Source organism: Lottia gigantea, assembly GCF_000327385.1.
Source record: "Lottia gigantea unplaced genomic scaffold LOTGIsca_20, whole genome shotgun sequence".
Lineage (NCBI taxonomy): Eukaryota > Metazoa > Mollusca > Gastropoda > Lottiidae > Lottia > Lottia gigantea.
In genome coordinates this window covers 2,065,102-2,092,334 of record NW_008708401.1, presented here as the reverse complement: position 1 = coordinate 2,092,334, position 27,233 = coordinate 2,065,102, and the positions used below count along the sequence as shown (strand labels likewise).

Here is a 27,233-nt window from a genome sequence, read left to right as displayed (position 1 = left end):
CTCTTTTTGATGTCTACATCTCAAATGATTTAGGCTGTAAAGAGATCTAACATATCCTTGCCCGCTTTACAGTTCCAATATAAGTGCAGCTCTTACAGGATCGTGCCAACTGCAACCAAATTATCAAATTGTTTAAACAATTTACTAATTCTAGTTTTCTAATAGGACGATGAGACAACCACTTTTCATATTTTTCTGCAATTATGGTGACAATAAAGTCACAATTGTTCAGGATAGCTTCCTTGATGCTGGAGTTCAGTGGTAACGGTATGATTGTAGGCAGTCTCTCTTTAACCGAATGGTATACGTATTACGGAAAATCAGAAATGTTTCTAGAATGCTTTTAGTTTCGTTTTTGATTTTGATTTTGACTATTCGCTCACATAAACGTTTATGAAAATCAGACCATTTGAACCGGGAAGTTACAAAAAATAGTGTATGGGCAAAGAACAATATCTAATGGGTCACAATCACATGCACTTAAGTCTCAGAAAGAAAATTATTAAGCAGTAATACTGATTATAGCTTACCATCGAAGTTTTAGGCTTCTTATTCATGTCCATATCAATTATTATCCGCGTTACATTGACGACTCGCCTTATTAAGACCTCACCAAGTACAATTACTGTACAGTTCATCACTTTAAGTTGTAAGATCATTTTATTTAGAGAAAGTGAACACCATAATGCCCGTTAACTGGTCGATACAGTATTCGGACAGGTAAGAAACCAGTGAAGATAGAAATGGAAAGTCAAATTTCTAGTTTGAGATATTTTTGAAGGGATAAGAAGATTTTCGTACAATAGTTCTGGAAACCATTCAAAATTATTGTATATATCCTGAATATTGTGAGTGCCCCTTGGCCGAATTTCGGTTAATATATTTTCTAAATGGAAGAGCCCATTTAGTTATTTAATCACCGACTTAAATCTGAACAACTGTTAGAAATAAACAACAAAATCAACCTTGAATACCTGGATCAAAATACATCGTTTTGTTTGAACGTAATATAATATAATTCCTCGTGTTAGGTAATTTAAAGAGGTGCAAAGTGAGTTCGCCCAAGCCTTTTACTATTAAATGCAATAAAAATTAGACTACAGAATTAGTTCTATTAATAAAGATCAGATACGGTACTTGATGTTTCGGAAGAAATTGCCGTTTAGCAGATGTTTTCTTTATCCAGTTATTTGCTGATCTTTTTGTATTCATTGCATTTACGGATTAATTTCAGTTGATCTGTCCCTTTAATTAAATTGCACCTCTCAATGAAAAAAACCTGACAAAAGAAACAATTTTATATGCATAAAGTCCTTAAAAAAGTGCATCGTTTGCATTTTATAAATATACATGAGTCAGCTAAAAAAAATTGAAACTCGAAATATTGCTTAACGACTGAATTTTCAGTTGGAGGCTATTTATATACGAGAGTTGAATAGATACTTATATAATAAATTTGTAATCATCATGGAAGATAGCTAGGGGGTTAACAGGGACGACTTTTGGAAGAACATACCGTGGCAGAATTTTCGTACTTAGTGTGTAGGATTGAATCCCATGGCACCTAATCGCCTTGCAAAAGACAATCCAACTAGTTACCGATTGAGCCATTCCTCTGCTGTTGGATGGTGTTTTTTTTTTTTTTTACCTTTCTTCTTTTCTTTGATTCTGTAAGTTTAAATAAAATTAATCCAACCCGATGTGATTTGTGACACACACTTTTTGCACTCCCCTATTGTTTGAAAAATGGCGCGAAAAATCCCATGGCATAAAATGCCCGAGCGCAAAAGCATAAACATACTGTTTGACCTTTACATAGCCTTGCACGTTATAATATTAAAACCACGAATGCTAAGATTCAACTATTTACAATAGTATCACGTCTGCCATTGACTAATTTATAAGCATTGTTAATGCACAATACCACTTTCATATTCTCGCTGGTGGCCTTCTTAATGGCTTCTGTAAAACCACAGGGGACCTTTAATGCATGGTTAAGAGAATATAAAAATGCATTGGTACTGCGATGCATGGACCCACAGTGTGTTGAACTTGACCTCGAATTACTCACTGCTAAAAATATATTTACGTTTTACTAACCGAGTTTTGTTATTAAACGATTGGTCGAATTTGAAGCATTATAAAAGGGGAAGAAACGCCTTTGATTAGACATTACAGACAATTTTAGTAGAATTGACCTGGAGCACTATGACACTGAGATACTGCACTTTGGCAGTTTTTTTGTGGATTTAGTCGCTACACATGATTAAAATCATACACATCATTGCCAAAATCGGGCTTTGAAGTAAATTAATGTCCAGTTGCAGGTTAATTTAAAGTTGTTCCACTACGTTGATACTGCCTCATTGGGTTGCCGATAAATTGAAACGTAAAATTACATTTAAGACTGATTTGTTCCCTTTTCTTACTCACGGGGACTGTACAAACCGCGCAACAACGTTCAGACAGCAGTTCTAGGTGATGACGTCAATTCCAGTGTAATGCAAAAAATATTTTCCGGATTAGAAATTAACGAGTGTCAATCTCTACTTATCTTTAATTACAACTGTTAATGTTAACGATGTTTTTTGCTGATAAAACTAGATCAGCAAGTGACACTACAACATTTAAAAACTATTCTAACTACTTGATAAATGAAATGAACCTATATGGTAAAGGTACGGGAATGACATCACCATCTCATCTCGTGGTGTTTGAGAACCGATACGTTTGTTGTACCACTCTGCCACCACTGGTTGGATGACATTCGACGGTACTCGGTGGAATTTACAAGGCGGATGTTCGTCAAGATGACTTTTCTATCGTTCTGAGAGCCTCCTTATCTTTGTTTACACCAAGATGATCTGTTGAAGTTTCACAAGCCGTTAATAAAATGTGAATCATCTGTGTGTTGGTGGATGTTTGACCTAGTTTGAAAAATTCAAAACCAATAATAAACAACTGTGTTTTGTTCTTTGTTCCAACAAATGAAATGGTGTTTTACGTCTTGCACCTATGCTTATGAAGACGGGGGATGCCAGATAGTGTACAATGAGGGAGAACCTTTTTAGGGCAGCAACATTAGCCTACTCTTTTTGTTATTTCAAATTGTCACGGGGTATATAACGTTCTTTCAAGAAAATTCTCAAATGTAGTTGAGACTGTCATCTCTTATTATCTTTGGTGCCATACCGATGTAATGATGTTATATGCCTCAAGTTGGCAAACCTTTACGTTACGTTTGCTGTTATCTTAAAGATAAATTAAAGAAGAGTAGAAATAACCCCACTTGACATGGGCGAATTCGTATTTTAGCAGGTGGCAGAATATCAATAGGTCACTCTTTGTCCAAATGATTCCTTTGCCACAAAGAAATACTCAGAACAGATATCATCTGGTCAAAGGTTAAAACACTGCCATTGATTATGGCTCATGCTCCACATGTGCACATATGTGCACACAAGCATATGGCTATAATGATAGAAGGTAGGTTTTCAACCACAGGGACATGTCCCAAGGTGGGGACATTTGCACTTTTCTTTGGGGACATTTGATGTGTCACAGCCAGTCACATGCTGTGAAAAATAAAAACCTTCTAACTACAATATATACAACATATGATGACTGCACTATAACATTGTCTAGGAGTTCTCTGAAAATATTACTATCACTTTATTTTATTTGAATGCTGATTTGATTTGGAGACAAATAAAAAACAGGTTGAAAACCACTGTATTAGAACAATAGATGAAACACGAATCATGTCAGAATTGATTTATTTTAATGTTGCTATTTCAAAAATCTAGAATGAGCAAAGATATGTTTTGACCCATTTTAGATCAAATGTACACTGTCTCTGAAATATTCCCATGTGTTATATTTCTTTTGGTTCAATGGGTTAAGGAATTGAGGTCTAACTGCACTCGTGATGCATATCATATCGTACTAAAATAAAACAAAACACTGGTCATAATTATCATATCTTATATCACCATCTGACATCAGCTTTGTCCGATTTTTACGCGTCACTTCCTCATTTTTGCAATTTATTAACCGTGATAAGTGAATATTTATGATATACATGTTGTTTTCGTCACATGGACGATTTATATTTGGTGATGCATGTTCTGAAGACGTTTAAGGCGTTGCGTACTATACTAGAATTAGAGTTTTTGTGAAACAATGGCCGTAAAGGGATCTATCGTTGAAATGGTAAGACATAATGCTATTTTGTGGTTTCGATTAATTGAGAGGTAGGGACAAGGCATTCATAATAATATCTTATTTCCTCTAAGTATTTTTCCATCAATTTCGCATTCTGAACACCAGTGTGCTTTGTACATCTTGGAATTGGAATTTCAATTGTATTTTTTTTAGCCATGATGTCCGAGTAATCATGTTGTTTTTCATGAACTTATTTAAACGATTTAGAAATATTCAATTATGATTATTCAACATGTACCAACATATTCTCATACTTGACCGCAGAATTATTTTCCATTGCAGAAGTTTTTCCTCTATACCAATTCTCTGGGCAAGTTTCCATTCCATTTCTATTATTAATATGCGCAATATTATTTTAATATTTTTCTTTATTTCAAAATCTCGTGGGATGAAGAAATCTTTGTTTAAAATGTGGGTTTCAAATTTGTGAGTGTATCTTTAGTCCGTTAAGGTCTTAAAAGTATTGTAGAAACAATTTGTTTGAAAGTGTATTATAGTTAACTACTGTCCTTCAGTACAAACAATAAACAAGAAAGATAAATAATAAACATCACTAAATAACTGTGATAATAAACATTCTAAATAGATTACTAAAATTGACTTAAACTGAATGAAGACTTTAAGCTAAGATTTGGTAGTCGGTACTCAATGGTCACTAAGACATACGTCTACCTATATCCACATCTTCAAAAGAAATATCCACGTAATGACACGAGCTGCTTAATTAAAGTACATTATTAAACGAGTTCTTTGTTGATCTTTGTAGAGTTTTTAGGAGATGTTTTAAAGTGATCGTAAAGAGATCTTCTAAAAAAAAGGTATCTGTATCGGAAACACTGATAGCATCAATCGTCTGATTACGACAGATTGTCAGACCCCGATACATATGAAAATTTTATTAAACCTCTTTGCAGAAATCACATAAATTCAGGTTGGTTTTACAATTTCAACAGGTCAGCAAAATGATATTGTAGTTAGATACAGAGTTGTTATAGGTCTACTTCAAATTTGATTAATCTCGATTTTTAAATTATTATTTCTATTATTACTAAGTAAAAATCTTATTCACTACATTGTTATCTGCTAATGACTTGTTATCTACAAGAAGTGATTCGTTATCTGTAAAATTTTCCCCGAATTTTCCCAAATGTACGTCTACTGGATTCCGAGATTAGATACTGTTGTTCTGCAACTCTGTTATCTGAAAGATGTGATGATAACAGATAGTGAAAGTGATAAAGGAACATCAAATACCAGTAAATATCGTTAATATATCGTAACAAGTCCATATTGGTGTTCTTGGCATATCACATGACCTACACCCACTCGTAAATTTAAAATGTTTACACACAAAAAAACATTATCTGTTTTCTAATTTATACATGTAACAATGATATTGCAGTGATTTTTTTGAATGCTAATAATTTATGTAGCATATAGGTTTATATGTTATCAGATCTCTGAATACAGACAGATGTCATAGCATAAACCCCGTCTCATTGACTCAGAAGGCTTTGACCTTAAGAACATCTCCTCACTTAGCAGTTAATATCCTTACAAAATGTTCAGAAATAAATACACTAAATGAATGAACCTTGTAGATGTGTTACGAATGTTAGAAATGGTCGACATTTTGACAAAGACACTCCTATCATTTCTGAAAGTATGTTTTGTTATTATGAGAAATTCTTGACGTTGACAGCATTCTATCATTCAACCCGATGTTTGATCTGGTACAAAATGATTACTACATTTAAACTTTTAATTCCTTTATTTACAAAACTAATTAAACGAATTTCACACCTTCTGTACTACTTGTTTTACACTTGTATTGTGTATGAATGAGTCTAAATTCAGGAAAATATTATTTCCAATGTCTAAAAACATTAAATTTTAAGAAAGCTCTGCGTGAATTTTTATGTTTGTTATTTAACTAGAGGTTAACCGTAGTTTGTGAAATTACACAAAAACTAATGACCTCACTATCGCAAATACGTCATAATGTGGTCAAGTTTGTGTGCAATAATTAGTCTATAAGGACTGTAATCGGACGGAACATCAGAATGGTTCAAATGAAAGATTCAAGTGTCCCCGATACACATTCGAAGGCAAGATCTTTAATTTCTGAAAAAAGCTAACTTAATTTAGGAAAATCAGAATTTTTCAAATTACAGCTAAACGATCCTCGAAACTAACTCGCTGTCTTCTCAGTGTCTAGAAAGCTTCACTATTGAATATCTAATCTATACGAAGTCATTATTTTCTCACTTCAGAAAAATATAAAGAACGGTACGAATGGTCACAGTTATTACTTCGACCAACAGATACAGGAAGTCCACCCAACAGAAGATACCAATTGTTGTGGTAAAGTAAAGAAAATCGCTAAAGATCATTGTACAGTTACTACCTTAAAGAACAGATTACCAATTTTAAAATGGCTCCCAACGTACGGGTGAGTGTCAAGTTTGATATTGCACCTCATTGTGCTAAGATGATATACAATGACGCCTGACTGGAAATTGAGACTATATCCCTTACACATTTGACTCAATTTGTTTGAAACATCTCTTGTTTCTCTTACAGAATTACAGATATTCAGAGTGATGTTATAGCTGGATTAACAGTAGGGCTGACTGTTATACCTCAAGGTTTAGCTTATGCTAAAGTTGCTGGTCTGCCGCCGCAGGTAAGAATACTTATTTGATATCCCCATATTAGTGGTTTAGATTCTAATATCTAAAGATTCCCTAAATGTTGCCAGCGATTTGCATCGACTTAACATGTTTGAAACAAAATCAAAACTCCTTTCTGCTTCAACAATTGGCTGTTTGCATTGGTATGTATGCAATTACCAAACGAACAGTATTAGCCTTTTGGACTCCCTGAAAGGAAAGTTCGTTTGACAAACCAGCAGTCTGTACCTCTTCGGATCTCTTTAGCATCGCCTGCTCACTAATTGGTTCCAGATTGACCTTTATTAGCATACTGTTTTCCCTTGGCCGAGACATTATCCTTACCTATTCAGTGAAAATGATTACTTCATCTGTGCTTTTGAGACTGTATGGTATATGTATATTTCAGTATGGGTTATATTCGGCGTTTATGGGATGTTTTGTGTACTGTTTTCTGGGAACCAGTAAAGATATAACACTAGGACCAACAGCTATTATGTCTTTAATGACTGGAACATTTGCACATTCTCAAGTAGAAGGAGATGCAACGTATGCTATTATACTGACTTTAATGTGTGGTGTTGTTCAATTAGTTATGGGAATGTTGAATTTAGGTAAGATAAATGAAAAAGACATCTCTCTCGACATGCTTATCAGTGAATTGAGTTCGGCTGCATATAATAAAAGAAACCTCATATTGCTTTAAAATGACGAAACATTAGGTTTTGGAGCACCTTTGAACTGTTTGGACATCCGTCTACACTTAGATGTGCTTGGTTCCCTTCACCAACCATATATGAGATGCTAGTCATCAAAAGGTCTTGAATTGTTCGCTAGGTTGACAGTGTTCTGAATCCAACACAGATATCATGATACACAAGTTTGCTGATACTCCGAAGCTGTTCTTCTCGGATGATCCTGTTTAGCCTCTAGTCCTTATCCTCTTGTGTGAAGTTGATGCGAGCAATTAGCTACTTCATTATAGCTGTTCTAAGAAGCCTGAAATTGTTTTTCTGGAGATCTGATTTGACATCCTCTCTGTATTTTATTCTAGGTATAATCGTTAATTTTATTTCTTATCCCGTCATCAACGCCTTCACATCCGCAGCTGCCATCACCATTGCATTTAGCCAAGTCAAGGTATGCTTCAATGATTCATTTACATTTTAAAACAGTTTGGGTGGATGCTCACGCGAATTACATTCCAAGTGGCTTTATTTTACCATTTCTAATGAGCCGATTCCTAACATGGAAAATATAAATTTTGTGATCTCTATATATTAGCATAAATTGAGGCCTGACACAAAAGAAGATCTCCCTGTTTTGTCGAATACATTGACGTGAACATGAAAATTAAACATTCATTAGTATTATTTGATTTTTCAGCATGTTCTCGGCTTACGGCATATTCCTCGAGAATTTCTAGAAATGGTTTATGAAATATTTGCCAAAATAGAAGAAACAAGGTAACTGTCGTCTTATTTTATTAACAGAAAGCAGATATCTTTCACTGGCTATTTAAAGGATGCATGGAAAGATTAGAAAGTACTTGCCAAGTTAACTTCCGCTTCCGGTTTCTGCATTTCCACAATGTCAAGCTTTTACGAACTTTATTGCAATATCTGCAATATCCACTTCTCGTGTGGAATGAAACGATTTGACAGGATTGTACGCCAGCGAATACAGCCAATCAAAGCCCCCAACAGAAACGCTGTTGTGACTTTTTGCTCACAGACTTTCTTTCGAGGCCTCTGATGTGATGTATTCGCTAGCTTCATTTACAAACATTTACGATACAAGGAGGTAACATTTTCAGTCAATGTCTAAGTAAATTCTCAATAGCTTGACTTTGTGAAAATAGGTTAACTGATATACCTATATGTAGTTGTTGGTAGTCGTGGTGGTTGGTAGTAGAATCTGGACCAATTTGTTAGTGCTCACTAAGTTCTTCCATTTTAAACTAAAATCAATTATTTCAGGCTCTGGGATATGACTTTAGGATTAACCTGCATCGTTCTTCTTTTTCTTATTAAAGTAAGTGATTGTATTTTTCACCTTTACCGTACGTTTATCAGCAGTGGGGGTCGATATTAATTTTAGATCGTCGTTTATGAAGTTGTTGACGTCGAAATGTCCCTATCTACATAGCCAAAGATGTTTCAGAAAAATATCACCCCATTATTGGCTGATTGTAACCTTTGACCATAATATTCTTAAAGATTGTAAGTTTTCTTTTCTGAAACTTTAATATTTATGTTTAAGAGTTTTACAATGTATTAATTTGTAGAAATTACGGACTATCAAATGGAAAGAATTGCGACCAGAAGAATTAAAGTTATATATTAAAATATGGCGAAAGTTTATTTGGCTTTTTGCAACAGGTACGTTATAAATAAAATTACCTATATGTCAACGGTACATCAAAGATTCTAAGCGCCCATATCTTTAATTGAACACAACTTTATTTAATTTCTTCAATCATTATCATTATCAGTCCACTTCCTGATAACAATGATGATGATGATGATTGTGATTCTACTGATTTAAGTACTGTATGTTGGAACAATACCATAATCATGTAAGTCTGTTAAAAGATGAACAAAATAATCAAGAACAGGTTTTATATAAGATTGGTAGTGATTCTTACCAAAGTTTTCGGGAGCATAGATAAGGGAACGGGATACATTTCTTCGTAACAAAAATGTGATAGATGGTTACGTTTTTTTCCAGGAGCGAATGCAGTAATAGTGATATCATCAGCTGGAGTAGCAGCAATTTTAATTCATTTTGGTGTCAAAGATAAACTCACATTAACAGGAGAATTAAAAGCTGGGTTACCTCCCTTTAGAGTTCCAGATTTTACTCTGAACGTTGGTAATGTTACCGAATCTACTTCCACAATATTTGCAGTAAGTTTTCTTGATATTTTGCCTTAGATGTCTTTCACCAAACAACATTTAGTGTCGACTGTCTCCCTTATACGATGTATTTCGACAAAGCAGATAATGAAGTTTGATTTGGTGTAACCTTATTGCAAATGTCTCATAACGCATTGTTTTTTTTTTTATTGATAGAATATAGGAGCTGGTTTTGGTATCGTACCATTATTAGGTTTAATAGAAACAATTGCAATTGGTAAAGCATTCGGTGAGTTGCCCCCCTTTACTTGTTATTAATTACTAATGATTACTGTAATGCAAGAAAGAGGCTGTTTTTAGAAATTCATGTAATAACGTGAACTTAATTGCGCTTGAAAATACAAATACATTCATATTTCACTCATAACAATTTTACCTGTAAAATGAATTTCTGTGCAACAATTATGAATTTAAAATTGAAAAACCGAAGTTGTGAATAGACAAAGTTAACTCAGTCAAAGGAAAACGTAAATGTTATTTATTGTTACATTTTATTCCTCTTTAAGCTCGCCAGAATAACTACAGAATCAACCCAACACAAGAACTTATTGCAATCGGTATGTACAATTACATCAAAACGAAATAAATAATAGTAACATTATGGAATATTTGACATGTTTGAATTGCGTTAAATAAAGAAATATAACAATAAGAAGTAAAACCTATCGTTTTAACCTATATGTATTATTACGACCATTATTTCAGGAGTTGCCAATATTATAAGTTGTTTCTGTTCCTCATATCCAGTTACTGGCAGTTTCTCCAGGTAATTATCAATCAATTAAAGCATTCTTCTAAGTTTCACCAATATTAGATAATATTTCAGCTATGCAAATTTTAAAAATGAAAGAAACCTTTCGAAATTGGACATCACCAAAGCTGTCTTTGGGAAATGAATTGGCATGTATCCATGTGCAGAAAAACATATATCGGGCTTTACTTAATATGCTGAATAACACCAAAACTTTCCACTTTTTCAGAACTGCGGTAAATTCACAAAGTGGTGTTCGTACTCCAGCCTCAGGGATTGTTACAGGTATGCTGTTTTAATAGCAGTCTGGAATAAAGAGTTTCAATGGAACTTCCCCCATAATGTATTCAAGAACACTTTGACAGTGTCTCGAACTAAAATGTCTTATCCGCCTGAATGGCTTATCTTAAGTGATGGCGACACTAAATTTCTATCTTGTTTAAATGTGTTTTTCAGGTGGTTTGGTATTGTTATCTCTGTATGTCTTAACCCCATTATTTTACTATATACCAAACGCTGCATTGGCAGCTGTTATCATATCAGCTGTCTTACAGATGATAGATTATAAAATAATACTTATATTGTGGAGGGCCAATAGTAAGTGTTAATCTTATCAAATGAATTCTTAATACTCGAATATTCTACATGTACATACATATACAATAAAATATATACCTTATATTAGATTTGTGTAAAACTATATACTGTTTTGTATCAATGAATTAGATATCGCGATATTTCATAGAGCTCCATTTTATTAAAATCGTCAACTTTCAAACTACTGATATACTTGTTTTATCACAGACCGTGTTTTGTTCTATTTCAGAATTAGATTTAGCTATTCTCATAATCACATTTTTGTCATCACTGGGAATTGGCATAGAGGTAAATGAAGTATTAATTATTTTGATATTTCAGAAGTAGTTTATTTCGTAGTTGTTATATTTTTCTGTAATAAATTTGTTCCAAATTAGATATGTTTCTAAATTCATAAGGGAAATTCGTTTTTAATTAGATTTTTCTTTTTTCAGTATGGTATATTAGTTGGCGTTGGTATTTCAGTATTATCTGTTTTATATCCATTGGCCAGACCACGGGTTGCTGTAAGTTTTAAACTTAATCTTACTCTGTAGTGTGAAAAGTGAATTTGCCCCAAATGGAGCTAAATATAATTTTATCCATATACCGTAATAACAAGTTTTATATATTTGCATACATAAAAGCTTCTTGATTTAATCGCCTTTTCATCTGTTGGAAATGTACGTTAACTTGTCAGCTACCATTTCCACCGACTTTTTACAGAAAGTAAATTTACCCAGAAGGTCAATACATCAGTACATTATTATGACTTATTATCTAATTGTTTTTCAGTTTACATCCCAGGATGGTTTCATCATTTGTACACCAGATCAAGGCATGAAATTTCCCTCAGCAGAATATATCAGTGAAAAAATTGTAGACAGGGCACATTCTGGTGTGTATTAAGTTATTTGAAACTAATGGTATATTTTAAGTCATACCTAAAAATACTACATAAAAATATTTACAACTGATAACTTTGCTTAGGCTCCATCAAAAATCTCTATTTCTACAGACCAAGTAAAAAGCTGTATCGCAAAGAACTAGAAAAGTGGGTCTTTTCGATTTATTGTGATTTTAAAGGTTGCGGTGGTAGTTTGTTTTCTTTAAAGACATGAAGATATATTCATAAAGATAAAATGTTTTTGTTTCAGGCACCAACAACAGATCTGTTATATTTGATTTTCGTCATATATCTAGTATAGATTATAGTGCTGTTATGGTGAGTTCCTTTTCTAATCGTGGGATACCGTTTATTCGTTTATTCTAAATAAGCCTTACAAGCTATAAGGGCTACTTGAATAAGATGTTGATTTGCCAAACCCAGTTATAGGGTAAGTTTACAATCCGTGTCGCAGAATGAAATTCGTTTTGAACAGTGTTCCAACAAAAACTTGTTTTTTTCATTTCAGAGTTTAAGAGAGTTAATCAGCGATTTAAAAAGATTTAACTTGAAAGTAGCCATTAGTAATGTCCAGGTAAGTTAACTGTATGTTTATTTAGAAAATGACTACTTGTCTCATATTCCATAGATTTCATTTTTACTATCATATGTTTCTGAATTTAAATTAAGTTGAGTTTTTCTCTCTACTGTTTTATACCTAAACCTTTTTGGGGTTATTGCAGACGCCAATCATTGCTTGTAATAGCGAGTTCAACTGTATGATGTGCTTTAAGTCACATGTTGAATCATAATCTGTGACCTAAGTGGGGGCATCCCTTTAATTTAGTGTTATGTTTGGTTTGAATGTACCATGTACTATCTGCAGTATGAAGCTCAACAACAACTATTGTTCTCGGTATAGACTAACTTGTTTACTTTTGCCCTTGGCAATCTCAATTACTTAATATAAAAGAAATACTTAAATTAGCTTTTTTAATTAAAAATGAGACTTAATTGATTCCATACACTGAAAAATTAATTACGACTTTTTTATGAAATGGTCAAGGATATTTTTCAAGTATATGTCAACAATAAATAAAGATATTAAAAAAAAACATATTGTTTAAATCTAAATATTAAACCAATTTTCGCAGCCTATTCAAATATATTTCATATTGGCATTATCGAGTTATTCTGTTGAAACAATGATGATATGAGAATAACTGTTGGAATTGATTAGAAATATCTGTCTTAAAATTATATAACGATCACTCGGTGTAATTGCTAATACAGTAATTCTCAACTGGTGGCGCGCACTATTTGTGGCGCATCAGTGCATGCAAAATGGCTGCACGCGCGCTATTTGTGGCGCATGAGCGCATGCAAAATGGAGAGCAACAGAATTAAAAAAAAAAACAATTTTCGCCACATTGATATTCCTGTACGGAGAGTTAAGAATCAGGAGTTTCAGGGAACGCCAACCATAACAAGGACTTTTCACGGTCAACATTGTATGAGCACGAGCATAGCTTCCAGCTTTTTTCCGCAAGTTTTCCTTTTCCTAACGAGCATGTTGCATCACATTTATTAATAAGGTTCGGCGCCAATACTTTTGTATGTTTTTAATTAGTGGTCCAAGTTTCTGTATTTATGTATTTTCTGTAGTAAAAATAAACTAAAAACTGTTCAACTTGAATCTAGAGTTATTCAAAACCAAAACCATTTAGCTTGTGGGGATGAGGTTGGGCGCTTTAGCAATCCCAAACAATGAAAGTGGCACTTCAGCTTATTTACTTGAGGAACCTTGTGCTAATATATTTTAAACTGGTCTCCACAAAATCAAGACGCCCCTGCTTTACTGTCATACCATGATAGCTCTGATCACAAAACATATCAACAGTGCTCAAAAAATCGAACGTAGATGTTAAAATAGTGCTCAATACATGAAAGAGCGATATAGATTTCTACCTCGCAACCAAACCATAAATACATATTAAAGGTATTCATGTACTAAGTATGTCTATAAAGCTGATCAATTTCGTTCCTTTTGTTCATACAATTTCATATCATCTTCTATCGCAGTCCTGTTCTATTATTGGCGTGTCAAGAAAGACTCGTAGGACTCGTTTCTTGATAACGTTGACGAGATGTGGTTATAGCGAAATCCAATAGAGCCTCTTTGTGTTTCGCTCTCTCGTCATCGTTATAAATTCTTATTATTATTCTCCTCTTACACTTTTCAGCCTAAGGTTTCCCGTGACTTTGATAAAGCAGCAATAGAAGAATTCCAGATTTTTTCAAATATTGATATAGCTTCACAAAAATTGAGTTTTAAAGAAAAAGGTAAGACGTCATACATCTGGTATAATACAATTTACCAAAATTTGACAAATCTAAGAAATCCGATGATTATCTATGACCATTGTGACCAATGACCATATCGGTATAAGGTCTAAAGGTAATGGTATCAAAATTCAAATACCTACCTTCAAAATCATTTGCAAGACGACTTTAAATGTATTTTTAGCAATCACATTTTATTTCAGAAAAGGAAACAGAATTAGAATTAAAAGATATATCAGTTATTCATCTGTGAGTTTTTATAAACGACTTAATTAATAATGGTTACCAAAAATATTTGGAGGTGACTCCACAAAACCATGTGTTAAGTTGAACAACATAGTGAAAGAAGATTGTTCATGATTATCACTATATAAATGATCTGAAATACGCGCCTTTTGATTTGATCGGTATTTATAAAACGTGTTCCAAGATTAATTTGTAGAGCAAGTATTATTAGAGTACTAAAAGTCCTATTGGATATGATTATATTATGATACTGTTACTAAGTAACAATATCCTGATTATGCAAGGGATTAAAAGGAGACGATCACAATTTTGATATAATATGTTATCAGTTTGTTTAACATACGATGTATATCGATAAGTTATATTCTTATTCTGTAGTTAGTTTAGAGTCATATATATTAAAAACCTAATCTATAAGGTAACATAAATCAAAAACGAATGTCACTCGCAAAGACAACAAGGCCAAAAAAAGAGGATAAAACGACACATCCGAATTCGAAGGGGATGCTACTTATGCCTCGTTGATTTGATATCCACAAAGAAGTTCTGTTTAATGTCAAACACGGAATTCACACAAGTTAAAAAGTCAATTTAGAATTTAAAATCATAAAATTTGATGTCAAGCCAAGTTAATTGTTGGTCTCATTGGATTTAGTGGAATTTGCGCACAATTCATTTTCCATTAGCGACTCTTTTAATATAGTTAGATTTATAAGCCAAACCATGAAATGCTTTTCTTTCTTGAAGTATTGAATAACATATTCAACGACTAATTATCAAAAACCATAGAATGATACACTATTGTATTGCAAAGTAGTTTATATCTATGCATTATGCCAAGCTGAGAGCCTTGAGCCCGATATAATTAACTCTATGAAAGGAGATATTCAAATGTATTTCATTACAAAGTCATTGCCGAGTGCACTAGACACAACCTTAATAACAAAGTAATTATATCAGACACAACCCAATTCCAATGGGGATTTAGTAGTATTTTTTTCATGAACAATAACAAAGTCATTACATTACTTTTGGACTTGTAAATTTCCCCCAAAGTGGTTTCAACAGCTATGCTGATGTATTTTGCTAGTTTATGGCCTCTTAAGACCTTGTCGAGATGGTTGATCTACCATTACATTTTCGGTTTATTACGACCTTAAAGGTTCAAGATTGTTGTTTGCCTCTGAGAAAGAGTCGTTCTTAAATTCCAACCAACAAATCGAAAGTAAACGATGGCACGAAATTTACATTACAATATTGCTATTTTTAGCTCCATATTGACGTTATTTTCAGTTGCTCGGTTAGTAAGATGTGATGAGACAATTTAAGGATTCTTGTGGGGCAATCTAGTAATGTTCTGCTTCTGACAGGAAGTGTGATTTGGCGCGAAAATTTACATTACTAATATTAGTAGAACCAATTGAATGAGTATGAATATATTTTTCAATATATGATTAAACTGAAAGTGATCGACCAGTAGATGGTAATCACATACATTTGAAAATAAGATTTAGTTATAGTTTAAAATTGACCACTAACAGAAGTAATGGGAAAAGAAATATTTAGAGCTGTATTATGATATTTTGTTTAAATCTAAAATTCAGCATAATGAATGATTTTTTGTACATTAGATTTGTATGATATTTTTTTTGTATTATATTGTATGTTATTACTTATTAGTAATATCATAATTTTTGTAACAAATAAATATTTTAATTCAAAGAGTTTTACACATTTCTTTATTAGATCAATGAGATAGAAAGTAATTTGACGTTAAACTTATCTTAGTGTTATCTATGTATAAATGTCATGCAGGTGATAGAAGCCAGCAGTACTTAATCATCTTGCTCAGGCTAGATTCTATAGAGACTGAGCTAGAAAGCGGAACCAGGTTTACTTCCGACGGGGGCGAAATACCTCAGGTTGGCCGAATTTGTAACCTAGTTTTGATATTTTTGCCCGAAAAACATGCCTTCGGGGCTGCGAGGGGGGCGGGTAGCCCCTCTGCCACCCCCCTTTTGTGTCTTCTCAATCATCAGTGTGCTTAGCTACATCAATTAACTCCAGTAATAAGATTGCTAGCAATTGTTTAATATCCAGTTGCCCACAGACTATGCCATTCGGTAGGTGAGCTATAAGCAGGTAAACAGTAAATTATCTCAGATAAGAATCATCCCACGTTTTTTCTACAGAGGCTTTACTGACATCACAAAACAACGGCCGACCACACAATTTCGAATTATCATCCTATTATTCAATTATTATTGACAAAACCCTACAATATTTGTTCATTCTACATTGTGGTTTCGTAAACATCACACGCCCATAACTCACAATACAAGGAAGTTATAAATACTAATTTTGGAGTCCATTACTGTTAAATTAATTGTCTTGCACTCTATCATTAATAACAATAATAACAAGCTTTTAGTAATATTAGTTTGATATATGTACTGTATGATATATAGATCCTAAAACCCTTAATGCATACGTGATACGTCATTAATCACGAGTGAATGTATAACAGACTAATGGGTCTTTAGAATTGTCTGACAATGCATGTACTGATGATCTAGGTAATGAAAGGTTTGACACCAATTGATATTAGATAACCAGTTTATTGAATGAGTTTTAAAATGTTATTTGTTAAGCAACGAAGTATATCATATAGATATTAAAAAGAGTAATGGCTCAATAATGTAAAGCAATGGTATGAATCACAACTCAATTACTATCAGGGCAACTTAATGAGTAAATTTGATTAATGCATAGCATTTGATTTTTGTTCGCTAGATTTCAATACAGGATGCTAAAACGTTTCGGATCTTCGTCACTAGCATCTCGAATAACATAATTAAAGTTAAAAAAAAGGATGCCAAATTACGCCACGAAACGCCATAAAAAACATAAGCTTTGTAGAAATTAATAGAAGAAAAACTCATGTGTCAATCAAGATCGCAGATTGGTACCAGGTGTTTGAAAAAGCACCTGTGGATGGTTGCAGTGCATTGCATTGCATTGTAGTTTTTCAGGCACTTCAGTCCCTCTCGGACAAACGTCGTCGAACTGATATCGCAGCACATACACAAGGTATATCTGAATGTTTTTACACAACGCTTTGTTCTAATTACAGCTTACATTTAAACTCTGTGAAAAAAAAATCGATATGCCAATATAGCTTTTGGTTTTACGACCAATTATGACAATATATTAAGTAAATAAAATCTTAATGTTGTGTTTTGGTTAGATTGTGTGTTATTCAAGTGAATTGAAAACATTACCGATAATGTGTTTTATTTTTTAATATCAGTAATGATACCAATGGTGCTCATTGGTTAATTTCTGTTATTTAATACTGATTTGGATGTGAGAACAATTGAATTGTATCATGCCATGAAAAGCTACAAGGAATAAAGCAGTTGTTCCATGTTCAGGACTATCTGTCTGAAGATCCTGCTTCCCACATTCTGCCTTGGACACTGTGTGTGTTGCTCTCGTTTGTCATGTTTTTCCAGGAACTATAAGCCAAAAGCGCCTATTTTATACAGTTTTGGATGTGACGAGTAATGATTTCTTTTAACTTGGTGCGTTTCACAATGTATTCTTATTTGCTTATATTGTTTTGGTTGCTGATACCGTATTGCTCGGCTGCAAGTTCTAAAGAAGTTGAAAAACTTTACGAAGACAAGATCTTCCCGATAAATCCAATGATATTGCCAGTGAAAAATCAGTCTCATGTTGTGGAAGTGAAATTTAAGGTCCATATCGGGGCTATCATTGACTTTGATGAGCTGATTCAGAAGATCTCGGTAACGATGTGGTTGGAGGTGTATTGGCATGATGAGCAAATTTCCTGGAATGAAACTGATTATGGTGGAGTCACGAAGATTTATCCACACCCTGATGATGTATGGAGACCCAATTTGGCATACAGTAACAGCTTTTCCGGGACTCGAACGATAGGCAATGAATTTGTGATGCTGATAGCAGAGAGTAGTGGAAAGGTTATTTGGTCCCCTAGTTCTAAGATGGAAACATTTTGCAAAGTGGATATTGAATTGTACCCGTTCGATACTCAATATTGTGAGTTTGATTTCTTCAACTGGGGAACAGTTTATGGCGAGCTGGCCCTCTCAACCTTTGATGAAGGAATGGTACTGGATTCCTACACAGCAAATGGCGAATGGGATCTGATTGGCTTTAGCGTTCGAGATTACGTTCGGTCTTACAGTAATGGATCGATCTTAAAACCTCATGCGGCAATCACCATCAGCATAAAGAGACGTGCCTCTGTTGTCGTATTGACAGTGCTGCTTCCAGTACTTCTACTAGCTTTCCTGAACATCTTCACTTTCGTGATCCCAGCAGAGAGTGGGGAGAAGTTGTCTTTTGGTGTCACCATCTTGTTGTCCTTAGCTGTGTTCCTGAGTTACATCAATTCTATGATGCCGCAGACGTCTGAGAGTATTTCCTATCTCTCAGTGTATATCTCGGTTCAGTTGATTATCAGCTCTTTAATTGTCGTCTTCTCTTGCATCAGCCTGTCTATTTACCACCGAGTTGAACCAGACGACAGAATGGGCAGATTCTACAGATGTTTGGCGCCAAAGGAGGAGGGGAAGGTTAACGTTTATCAATACATCAGTCGTCGATTTGATAAGATCTGCTTCAATGTATGTGTTATGATGACAATTCTATCTGCTATCATCTTCGCTGTTGGAATATCAGGAATATTTTAAAACTACAGGTAGATTAGCGGAACTTGCAGATTAGAAGGGAACACAGGATTGCTTCATTCTCAAAGAAACGCTGCAAAAACTTGACATTTTCCTGTAAAACAGAAAAGATGTATCGTATGAATTGAAAATAAAATTTGTATTCTTGAATTCAACCGTTCTACACCAATACAGTGTCTTCATTCCATATATCTCGTAAACATTGTATGGTTGAAAGTTTTTAATCGATGTTTGCATGTGTATATGATACTAAAATGGAGGTTGAAGTCAAAATGTACTGCTTTAAAAATAAGAAAGGATTATCGCCCTTGATCTCCAATATAGAAAGTGCTAAAGTTCTATAAATTCACAAATCTTTGAATTAAAAGAAAAATTAAATTTAGTAATGCTTACAGGTGTTGGTTGCTCAATGGTATATATACCCCTACATCACATCATTTTATTTTCATCATTATCAAGAAGTATAATTATACGCTACCCAATCCTTCTGTGATCCTACTTTTATCACAAATTATTTTTCTTAATCATACAAAGAATTGAAAATTTATAAATTACGACATGGGGTAGGTTAACGTAAAGAATAGAGTACACCCCTCACCCGGTCCATTATTTTCAGTTAAATGATATCCCATCGAAAGTAACTTAAATGTGGTCAAAACAAGTCATTGAGTGATTATATGAGTTTAAAATAAGACAACTGAAAATTCAAAAATGACTAATAATAAAATAAAAAAACGCTTACTATCCCTGGCAATACTAAATATTTATATCTAATCATGCGTTAAATATGGTATTTCAAGTGGAGTTATTTTCACATATTTTATTGGATGTTATGTACTCACTTTTATTTTTATTTTTTTTATAATATCTCTATCCGTGAAGAAGGTCTACGCTTTCTGGACATAGAAATTCTTGCTCTCTGGTAGCCAGCTCAATTGACAAAATGTGTAGGTACGAGTTGCACCCCTTTGCCAGAAATCCAATTTTCTTTCGAAAGTTTTGGGGGCATGATCGTTAGTCCGGTCACTTCCACCTGCAAATTGCGTTTTGTTTTACCTTTTGTATCTTCAGGACCAACGCCATGAGTTTTCTGGGCCTCTGTTGTATTCGCTTATCGCTACACTAACAGTGTGAAGCTTAAAATGGAATGAGGGACAAGTTGAAAGAAACAACAAAATAAATCGAGAATGCCGAAGTTCAACATAGTAAGTAGAAAGTCGAGCTCACTGATCTTCGCAGCACGAGTTGCACCCCTTATTTCGATTTTTGTATTGTTTTTCAAAACACAGTTAATAGAATTAATCCGCAGATTAACTGAAAGATGAGTTGCAATGACCTTTAAAAATTAAGATAAACCCAACTCCAACGATTGACTAAATTCTCCCAGATACCGCCAGTATATATATAACAACAATATCATCTTAAACACTTTAATAGAACAACATTAATATGGTTTAATTTAATTGCGTGAATTTGGGTCCTTGGGGGATGTCTTCTTCGGCATGGGCCTAAAAAATTATGAGGTGGGGTTATTCTTCCCTGAGAAAAGTTCAATCAGTATTATATTATTGTACAATGATAAGATTTTGATAAGTGATTGGTACAGTGGTGTGCTAAACTCGCTAATTACATTATGAGCATTTCGTTTAAAGAGGCATTTTGATTTGTTAAAATTCGTCGCATAATACGATGTCATATGGATAGATCGAAACATCCTGTCTTTCAATGCCGTCGGCAGAGAGTCAGAAGATCATCCATGAATAAATCTTGAAATATCGCAACCAATTTGAGCCCCAGAAACAACTTTCTTGAGGTCAACTCCATACCATCTTATTTTTTTCGACAGAATAAAGCACTAATTGTTTTCTCTAATCTAAATTAAAATATTCAAGCGTGGAGCTATTTAGAAGATGGTCGCCATATATGACTTACTGCATTGAAAATTTGAGCCAATCAAAAGTCATGAATTTCATTGTGTCAACAAATTTTATAAAGACGGCGTCGAAGTTTGAAAATTCGGCTAATGGACAGTTATCTAATTTGTAAATAATGTCAGGTCGTGGTGAGCTACATCATATACCATTATTATCTCATACTTTACAAAATAAACTGTTTTCAAAGGTCTAAATCAAGTATTACAAAAATGCATGATATTTATCTACTTGGTGGTCTGTCACTAAAATTTAGAGTCGATTAGTCGGTCTAGGGTTGCATTAGGAAGGTGTATCTGAAATTTTGTGATGTTCATCACAACGAACTCTGTTCACTGACAAAGGCCTCTCGATTGAAAAACAAATTCTACATACAGAGACTGTTGAAAATGAAGGTTGTTGTCATGAATGTCACGATCAGAAAAAACACCAAGAAGCATACTCGGTCGACTCTATGACTGACTTCATTACCACTAGCAGTCCAGTCATTGAACGCATTCTTTTTGTCAGCCCCATCTGTAAAGGGTTGGACGGAATTGTTCGTATTTAAGCAAATTGCTTTCAGGAACCAAGACGGAAGTGGCCTTCGTTTAGTATCGCGGTGATACAGACGGAGAATCCAGCAAGTAAGAAGAACATAAAGGGTGCTCAAAACCAGCTGTGTTGCGATGTAAATTGACAATCCGGAGATGGAGTCGGATGTTTGGGGCATCATTGAAGAAATGAAGCTGAGAAACACGGCTTGGGAAAGCAGAACCGTTACGGCAAAGGAGAGTTTTTCACCTGATTCGGTAGGCAGAAGGAACACAAAGACGTTCAAGAATGCAAGTAAGATCACGGGTAGCAAGATGCTGAGTACCAAACTGGTGGATTTTCTTTTCATCGTCAGGTGAACTCTAACCTTATCGTGATTAGTCTTGTCATCTTTATTCTCATACCACCTATCTGAAATTAAATGAAATTAAATACGTTTTACGTCTTTTTTTTAATTATATATTTTTTGTATCTTGTATGGCTGAAAAAGACTGACGTACAATGCAATTCAGTCTGTAGTGATTGAAGACATTGTAATTACTTCTGTTATAATTTATTGATTTAATTGTTGACCATCGACAAGGCGAATTCATATTCGGAATAGTGTTAAAGGATGCAATCAAGAGAGTAACTCACCAATAATCTCCCACTCAGAATTAGGATGTAAGGCTTTCACAGAGGTCATCTGTGGTACTGAAGAGTGATACAGAGTAGACTCCTCAAGAGTGCCACCCCAATTAAAGAATTCAATAAAACAGTGTTGGGTATCAAACGGAAACTTGCTGACGTCAATACTACACAGGAACTCGATCTTCTGGCCTGGCATCCAGATGGTGGAGCCATCATGGAATACCTTCATTATAACAAAGTCGATACCAATTGGATTGAGCTCATCGTAGCCGTTAGAGATAGCCAGGTCTGGTCGCCACATGGTATCGGGATTAGGGTAGACAACTTCTAAATCCCCATAATCTGTTTTGTTCCACATTATCAATTCATTCTGCCATTGTACCTAAAATCACGAAAATTATAAAGCTATTGGTAAATACCAAATTAAAAGTTTTGTGTTTTACCAGCTTACAACGTGACTCTCGGTAGTCATTATCTTTTAAGGAGTGCAAAGGATATGTGCCCAATCTTGTTCTTTCATATTGTCCGAAAATTATCAGTGCCTCTTAATCATGTTGTCGTTTGCTGTCCGAGAACCAACTAATTTACAAATTTACAGGCCAAACCATTTCATCAAAATTCTACTTTGGGCCAGAAGCCTCATTCTGTGAAATCATTGACTTTAATTCTAAGATACATTTTCTTATGAATATTAATATGTTTTCCAAACGATGCCTCGGTAAGACATTGATTAACTCTGGTAGATATACACCTATTTTTAATAACGTGGAAGCATCCATGAATATGTATGCTCTTCTGTTCCCAGTTTCCCATAGGACACGATGGGGCCCTGGGCTGAAGAGGCTAAAATAATTGTATTAGACATCTAAATTATCTTTCGGTCGGGGTTGGCACCAGAATATGTGTATAAGTAGCCCAAGCCTTTCCTCTTCCAAAGTTGAAACCTACTTGTGCTTCGAAAATATACTAGTAATTCAGATTGTATGCTCACATGATGCCCTTTGGGAATTGCTAGTGGAAAGCTTTAATGTTTTATTTTTGATATTGTTAGGTTTTAATCGTGACTACATATTGGGAATAATAGATTTAGATAAGGTTCACAATAATAGAATAATACAACTATTACTAAGGTCCATTAACTAGAAACCAAAATCAAACATGAATTCTCGATTGAATTTGTATATTATATTATAACAATATCATTGTAAAAATAATGCTCAATGCATCGATTGTAGAGCGCTTTAGAGATAAATTTCAGGTTATATTTTAATATTTCTACTTTAATTTATGAAATATTTGCACAATATAATGGTGATATAGGCGTGGTAGCATACACCCACGACGGTTCTTGAATTTTAACGCCAGGGGATATTATATTATTTTAAGCAATGGACGTTTTCGGCACACTGAAATTGATTCAACTGACAAAAATTAATTTTAGATCGACATTAGTAAGCACACTTCCTTCCAAAATCGGCAATTAATAAGACGACTTTGCCGTACAGAATGTTTTGTCATATCTTATGTCTACAATACTCGTCATGGCTTTCATACTTATCCTTACTTCGACTATGTTAAAACATTTTTTTTAATTTTTATCTTCAACTTTGGACAGATTGTGATAAGCATTAGAAGTTACGTAAAGCGATATCGACAGACGATGTTAAGAAGGTTTCGGAATAGTTTACTTACCGACAGCCAAACAGTTGCTTCAACTTTCTGCTGTATTTCATTCAAATCTGTCATAGCCACAATATATATTTCAAATGAAATGTTCACAGCTCTACTTTGATTCCAGACTGGACGAATTTTAGGATTACTTTTACTGAGTTTATCTTGAAACAGACGTTCAACATCTTCAGCTGTAGCACTTTCAGAATACTTGATACAAATAAACAGGACCAATATCAATAGCAATGCTCCTTTCATCTCGTTCTCAATTTTAGTAACTTTTTTTCCGATGTTATTGTAATCCAATAATTGTGTTCAGTTGTTTTTTTTTAACTCTTGCCTCCTCCGAAACGGCACATTTCCATTAGAAATAAGATTTCTATAAAAACTTCAATTTTTAGAACAAAATTAAGTAACAGGTTGTTGTTTTAGATTTTGAACTTTGACTTCCTTCAAAACGGCGCATATAAAATTGGTATGAACTTGTCTTTTACAATACAAATTTCATCTATCAGTCAAAACTTTCGTTTTTCAACTCTGGATTCCTTCCAAACGGTTTATATTGAATTGTTATGAGCTTGTCTTGATCGTCGTGCGTTTTTGTCTTTTATGTCCGCTCGTCTACTTCACTTTTAATTTATATTAGACTGGCTCCCGAAGCCTTTATGGTGCCTTTATCATGAAAAGTCGAACATTTTTTCCACTTAATATGTTTGTGTGGAATGGTTAACAGGACGCCTGTTAACAGAAAAAAACATTAATGTTCTGATAAAGAACCACTTTGGCTACTAGAAGTGAAAAATAAACATCTATTACACACGAATTAAATTTTGTTTTCTGTTATAAATAACCGTATAATTATATTATGTTTATTTTTCTTTTCTCCTCCTGAAATTGATTTTTACTTGGAGTATCAGAGTGATCAATACAATAATTACTGATAAATATTTGCTGTTGTTTAAATATTTTATGTATCATTGAGTCATGATTGCTTTTATAAGTGATATGGCGTATGTATCAATTATAAGCTTACCCCAACATCATATCCATCGATCATGATAGCAGAGCGCGTAGCTGGACAGAACGTCATCATTATTAAGAAAGGGCAAATAATTTTAAAACGGAATCGTTTCCGTAGAGGCTAAACATATTTTAACATCATAAAATACAGTTCTTTACTGTACAATATTTTTTAAAATAATAACCAGAGCCATGCCTTGTACTACTGTTCAAAACTGCTTTAGATCCAGTAAAATAAAGCGGATTTAAGAAGTGCGCGCGAAATAAAGGAATGGGTTACATTTGCCTCCTGGTGCTCTTCGCACTACTATATACAAACACATGTAGTGCATGGAATCACCAGTCATGTCACGATACGATACATAAGCAAATGGGGATAAGGTTTTTTTTTATAATTTTTTACAACTTTATTTGATCTTAGTCTTATGATCGCCCTGGCTTAAAATCACCTAGCAAAGATTTACTATAAAACAAATTGCAAGTTAAAACATCAAAAAATAGATGTGTTAATTATTAATGATCATTTCTATGGCATCATCACTGAAATAAAGGAAAATCACACTGCGTCATTGTAAGCTTATGATCCAAATTAACGTTAAAGAACCATTGAATAATTCTAATGCATGTAGTTCCCATAGAAATATGACCACAATCAATACCATCTTTACAATGTCAAGATATTAAGGACTTTTACTCATACTTTAACTGCTATAATATACACTATTCTTGTATCACGAAATGCAGCGATTTGATTGGATTGTACGTCAGCGAATACAGCCAATCATAGCTCTAAACAGAATCGCTGAAAACATTATGACTTTCTGTCGAACCTCTGCAATGCCACATCGACTAGTTGAACCATGCCCATAGGTCCCCTCCCCTTGATACCAGAAAGGCGTCTATTGTAGTCAAGATATAAGTAGCCTACCAAGTTCATAATAGCTCGACATTATGAAGATGAATCAGTACATGCATACTCTTTAAGATGTAATGGGTATAATTTTATCATTCTCTTTAATATTCCATTTTGTTTTGGGGAAAAACAGATATATTTTTTTTACTTTCTATTATAAAGTTTTACAAATTTAATAAATGAGAGCTGAAGCTGACCTGAGCAGATCTGCTCACACGATTTTGTGACGTTAACATGCTGGAAATAATAAAATGTTTGCCTCAAGTTGGCATTGTTGTTTTTGTTACACAGAGCACCAAATAAATTGAACCATCACATTGAATAGTTCAATCGGCATGGCCACACAAGAACCCTTATTGAAATGATCATCGTGTTTACACTTGTGTTTACACGATCTGACTGTTAGCATTCATGGACAGTCCCGTTAAATTTCATGAGATCAAACACCACAAGTACTATGTTTTATCTTGACATCCGGTGTTGATTATGTATGGTATTGCCAAGTATGTAAGGAATCTATACGAGACCACGTAATATGAATTGAGTGAATCGGGAGCCCAATCCCGCATTTAGTTTCTAAAATGCCTTCACTCATATTTACCATTGGACTTGTCATTACCCTTGGACCAAATTCTGTCTACAATTTTTTTTTATTCTCAAAATTAAAAACAAGACTTAACATTTCGAAGTTATAATGAGATATCGTTTTCCGTTTATAAAACATTTTTTGAATAATAAATCTATAAAGTCTGGTTTTGAGTCGCCCAGGCCGATAAGTTTGATATAAAGTTCTTATCAACTATCAATAAATCGCATATATGTAGCTGAATCAAAGTAAAAAATCTTTCAAATTAAATGCATAGGACTTGGGCCTGTACTGTTCTTTCGCAGACAAGTAAGTTCAATGAAAACGTAACATGGACAAGTAAGTTCAAAGAAAACGTAACGCATTCGGCAAAAGAACAGCTCTTGTATAACAGAAAAAGGGGCAGCAAGATTGAACATGCACTTAATTTAGGCAAAAGTCCTTTGTATATTGAATGTGTCGTTTTCTTCTCCCTAATATGACATCTGCGAGTCAATAATGTTTTTTTTTTCATTTTTAAGTGAGTGTTTAAATTAGAAACTGGGAGTGAGTTTGTGTATTGGTAATGGTAGTCTAGGCTACTATTAGAGTTTAGT

The 27,233-nt window shown here is 33.9% G+C and overlaps 3 protein-coding genes across 3 annotated transcripts; 2 read left to right on the top strand and 1 right to left on the bottom strand.

The window, feature by feature from the left end:
* Positions 1–4,182: 4,182 nt before the first annotated feature.
* Positions 4,183–14,959, top strand: LOTGIDRAFT_231568 (hypothetical protein; the record flags this gene model as incomplete). The annotated part of the gene is made up of 21 exons (XM_009053735.1): positions 4,183–4,253; positions 4,991–5,042; positions 6,498–6,676; positions 6,808–6,910; positions 7,306–7,510; positions 7,951–8,036; positions 8,283–8,362; positions 8,876–8,930; positions 9,184–9,277; positions 9,627–9,805; positions 9,971–10,043; positions 10,520–10,580; positions 10,795–10,850; positions 11,022–11,162; positions 11,392–11,450; positions 11,597–11,668; positions 11,937–12,039; positions 12,299–12,366; positions 12,557–12,622; positions 14,271–14,370; positions 14,574–14,959. The coding sequence occupies 21 exons, from the start codon at positions 4,183–4,185 to the stop codon at positions 14,621–14,623; spliced, it is 1,953 nt and encodes a 650-aa protein (XP_009051983.1). The 3' UTR covers positions 14,624–14,959.
* Positions 14,960–18,230: 3,271 nt separating this feature from the next.
* Positions 18,231–19,082, top strand: LOTGIDRAFT_96270 (hypothetical protein; the record flags this gene model as incomplete). The annotated part of the gene is made up of 1 exon (XM_009053598.1): positions 18,231–19,082. A coding segment is annotated over one exon (852 nt), but the record flags the coding sequence as incomplete, so codon positions are not given.
* A 2,769-nt stretch (positions 19,083–21,851) lies between these two features.
* LOTGIDRAFT_54380 (hypothetical protein) lies at positions 21,852–24,295 on the bottom strand (the record flags this gene model as incomplete). The annotated part of the gene is made up of 3 exons (XM_009053577.1): positions 21,852–22,224; positions 22,450–22,829; positions 24,140–24,295. Coding segments are annotated over 3 exons (909 nt in total), but the record flags the coding sequence as incomplete, so codon positions are not given.
* Between the last annotated feature and the right edge of the window lie 2,938 nt (positions 24,296–27,233).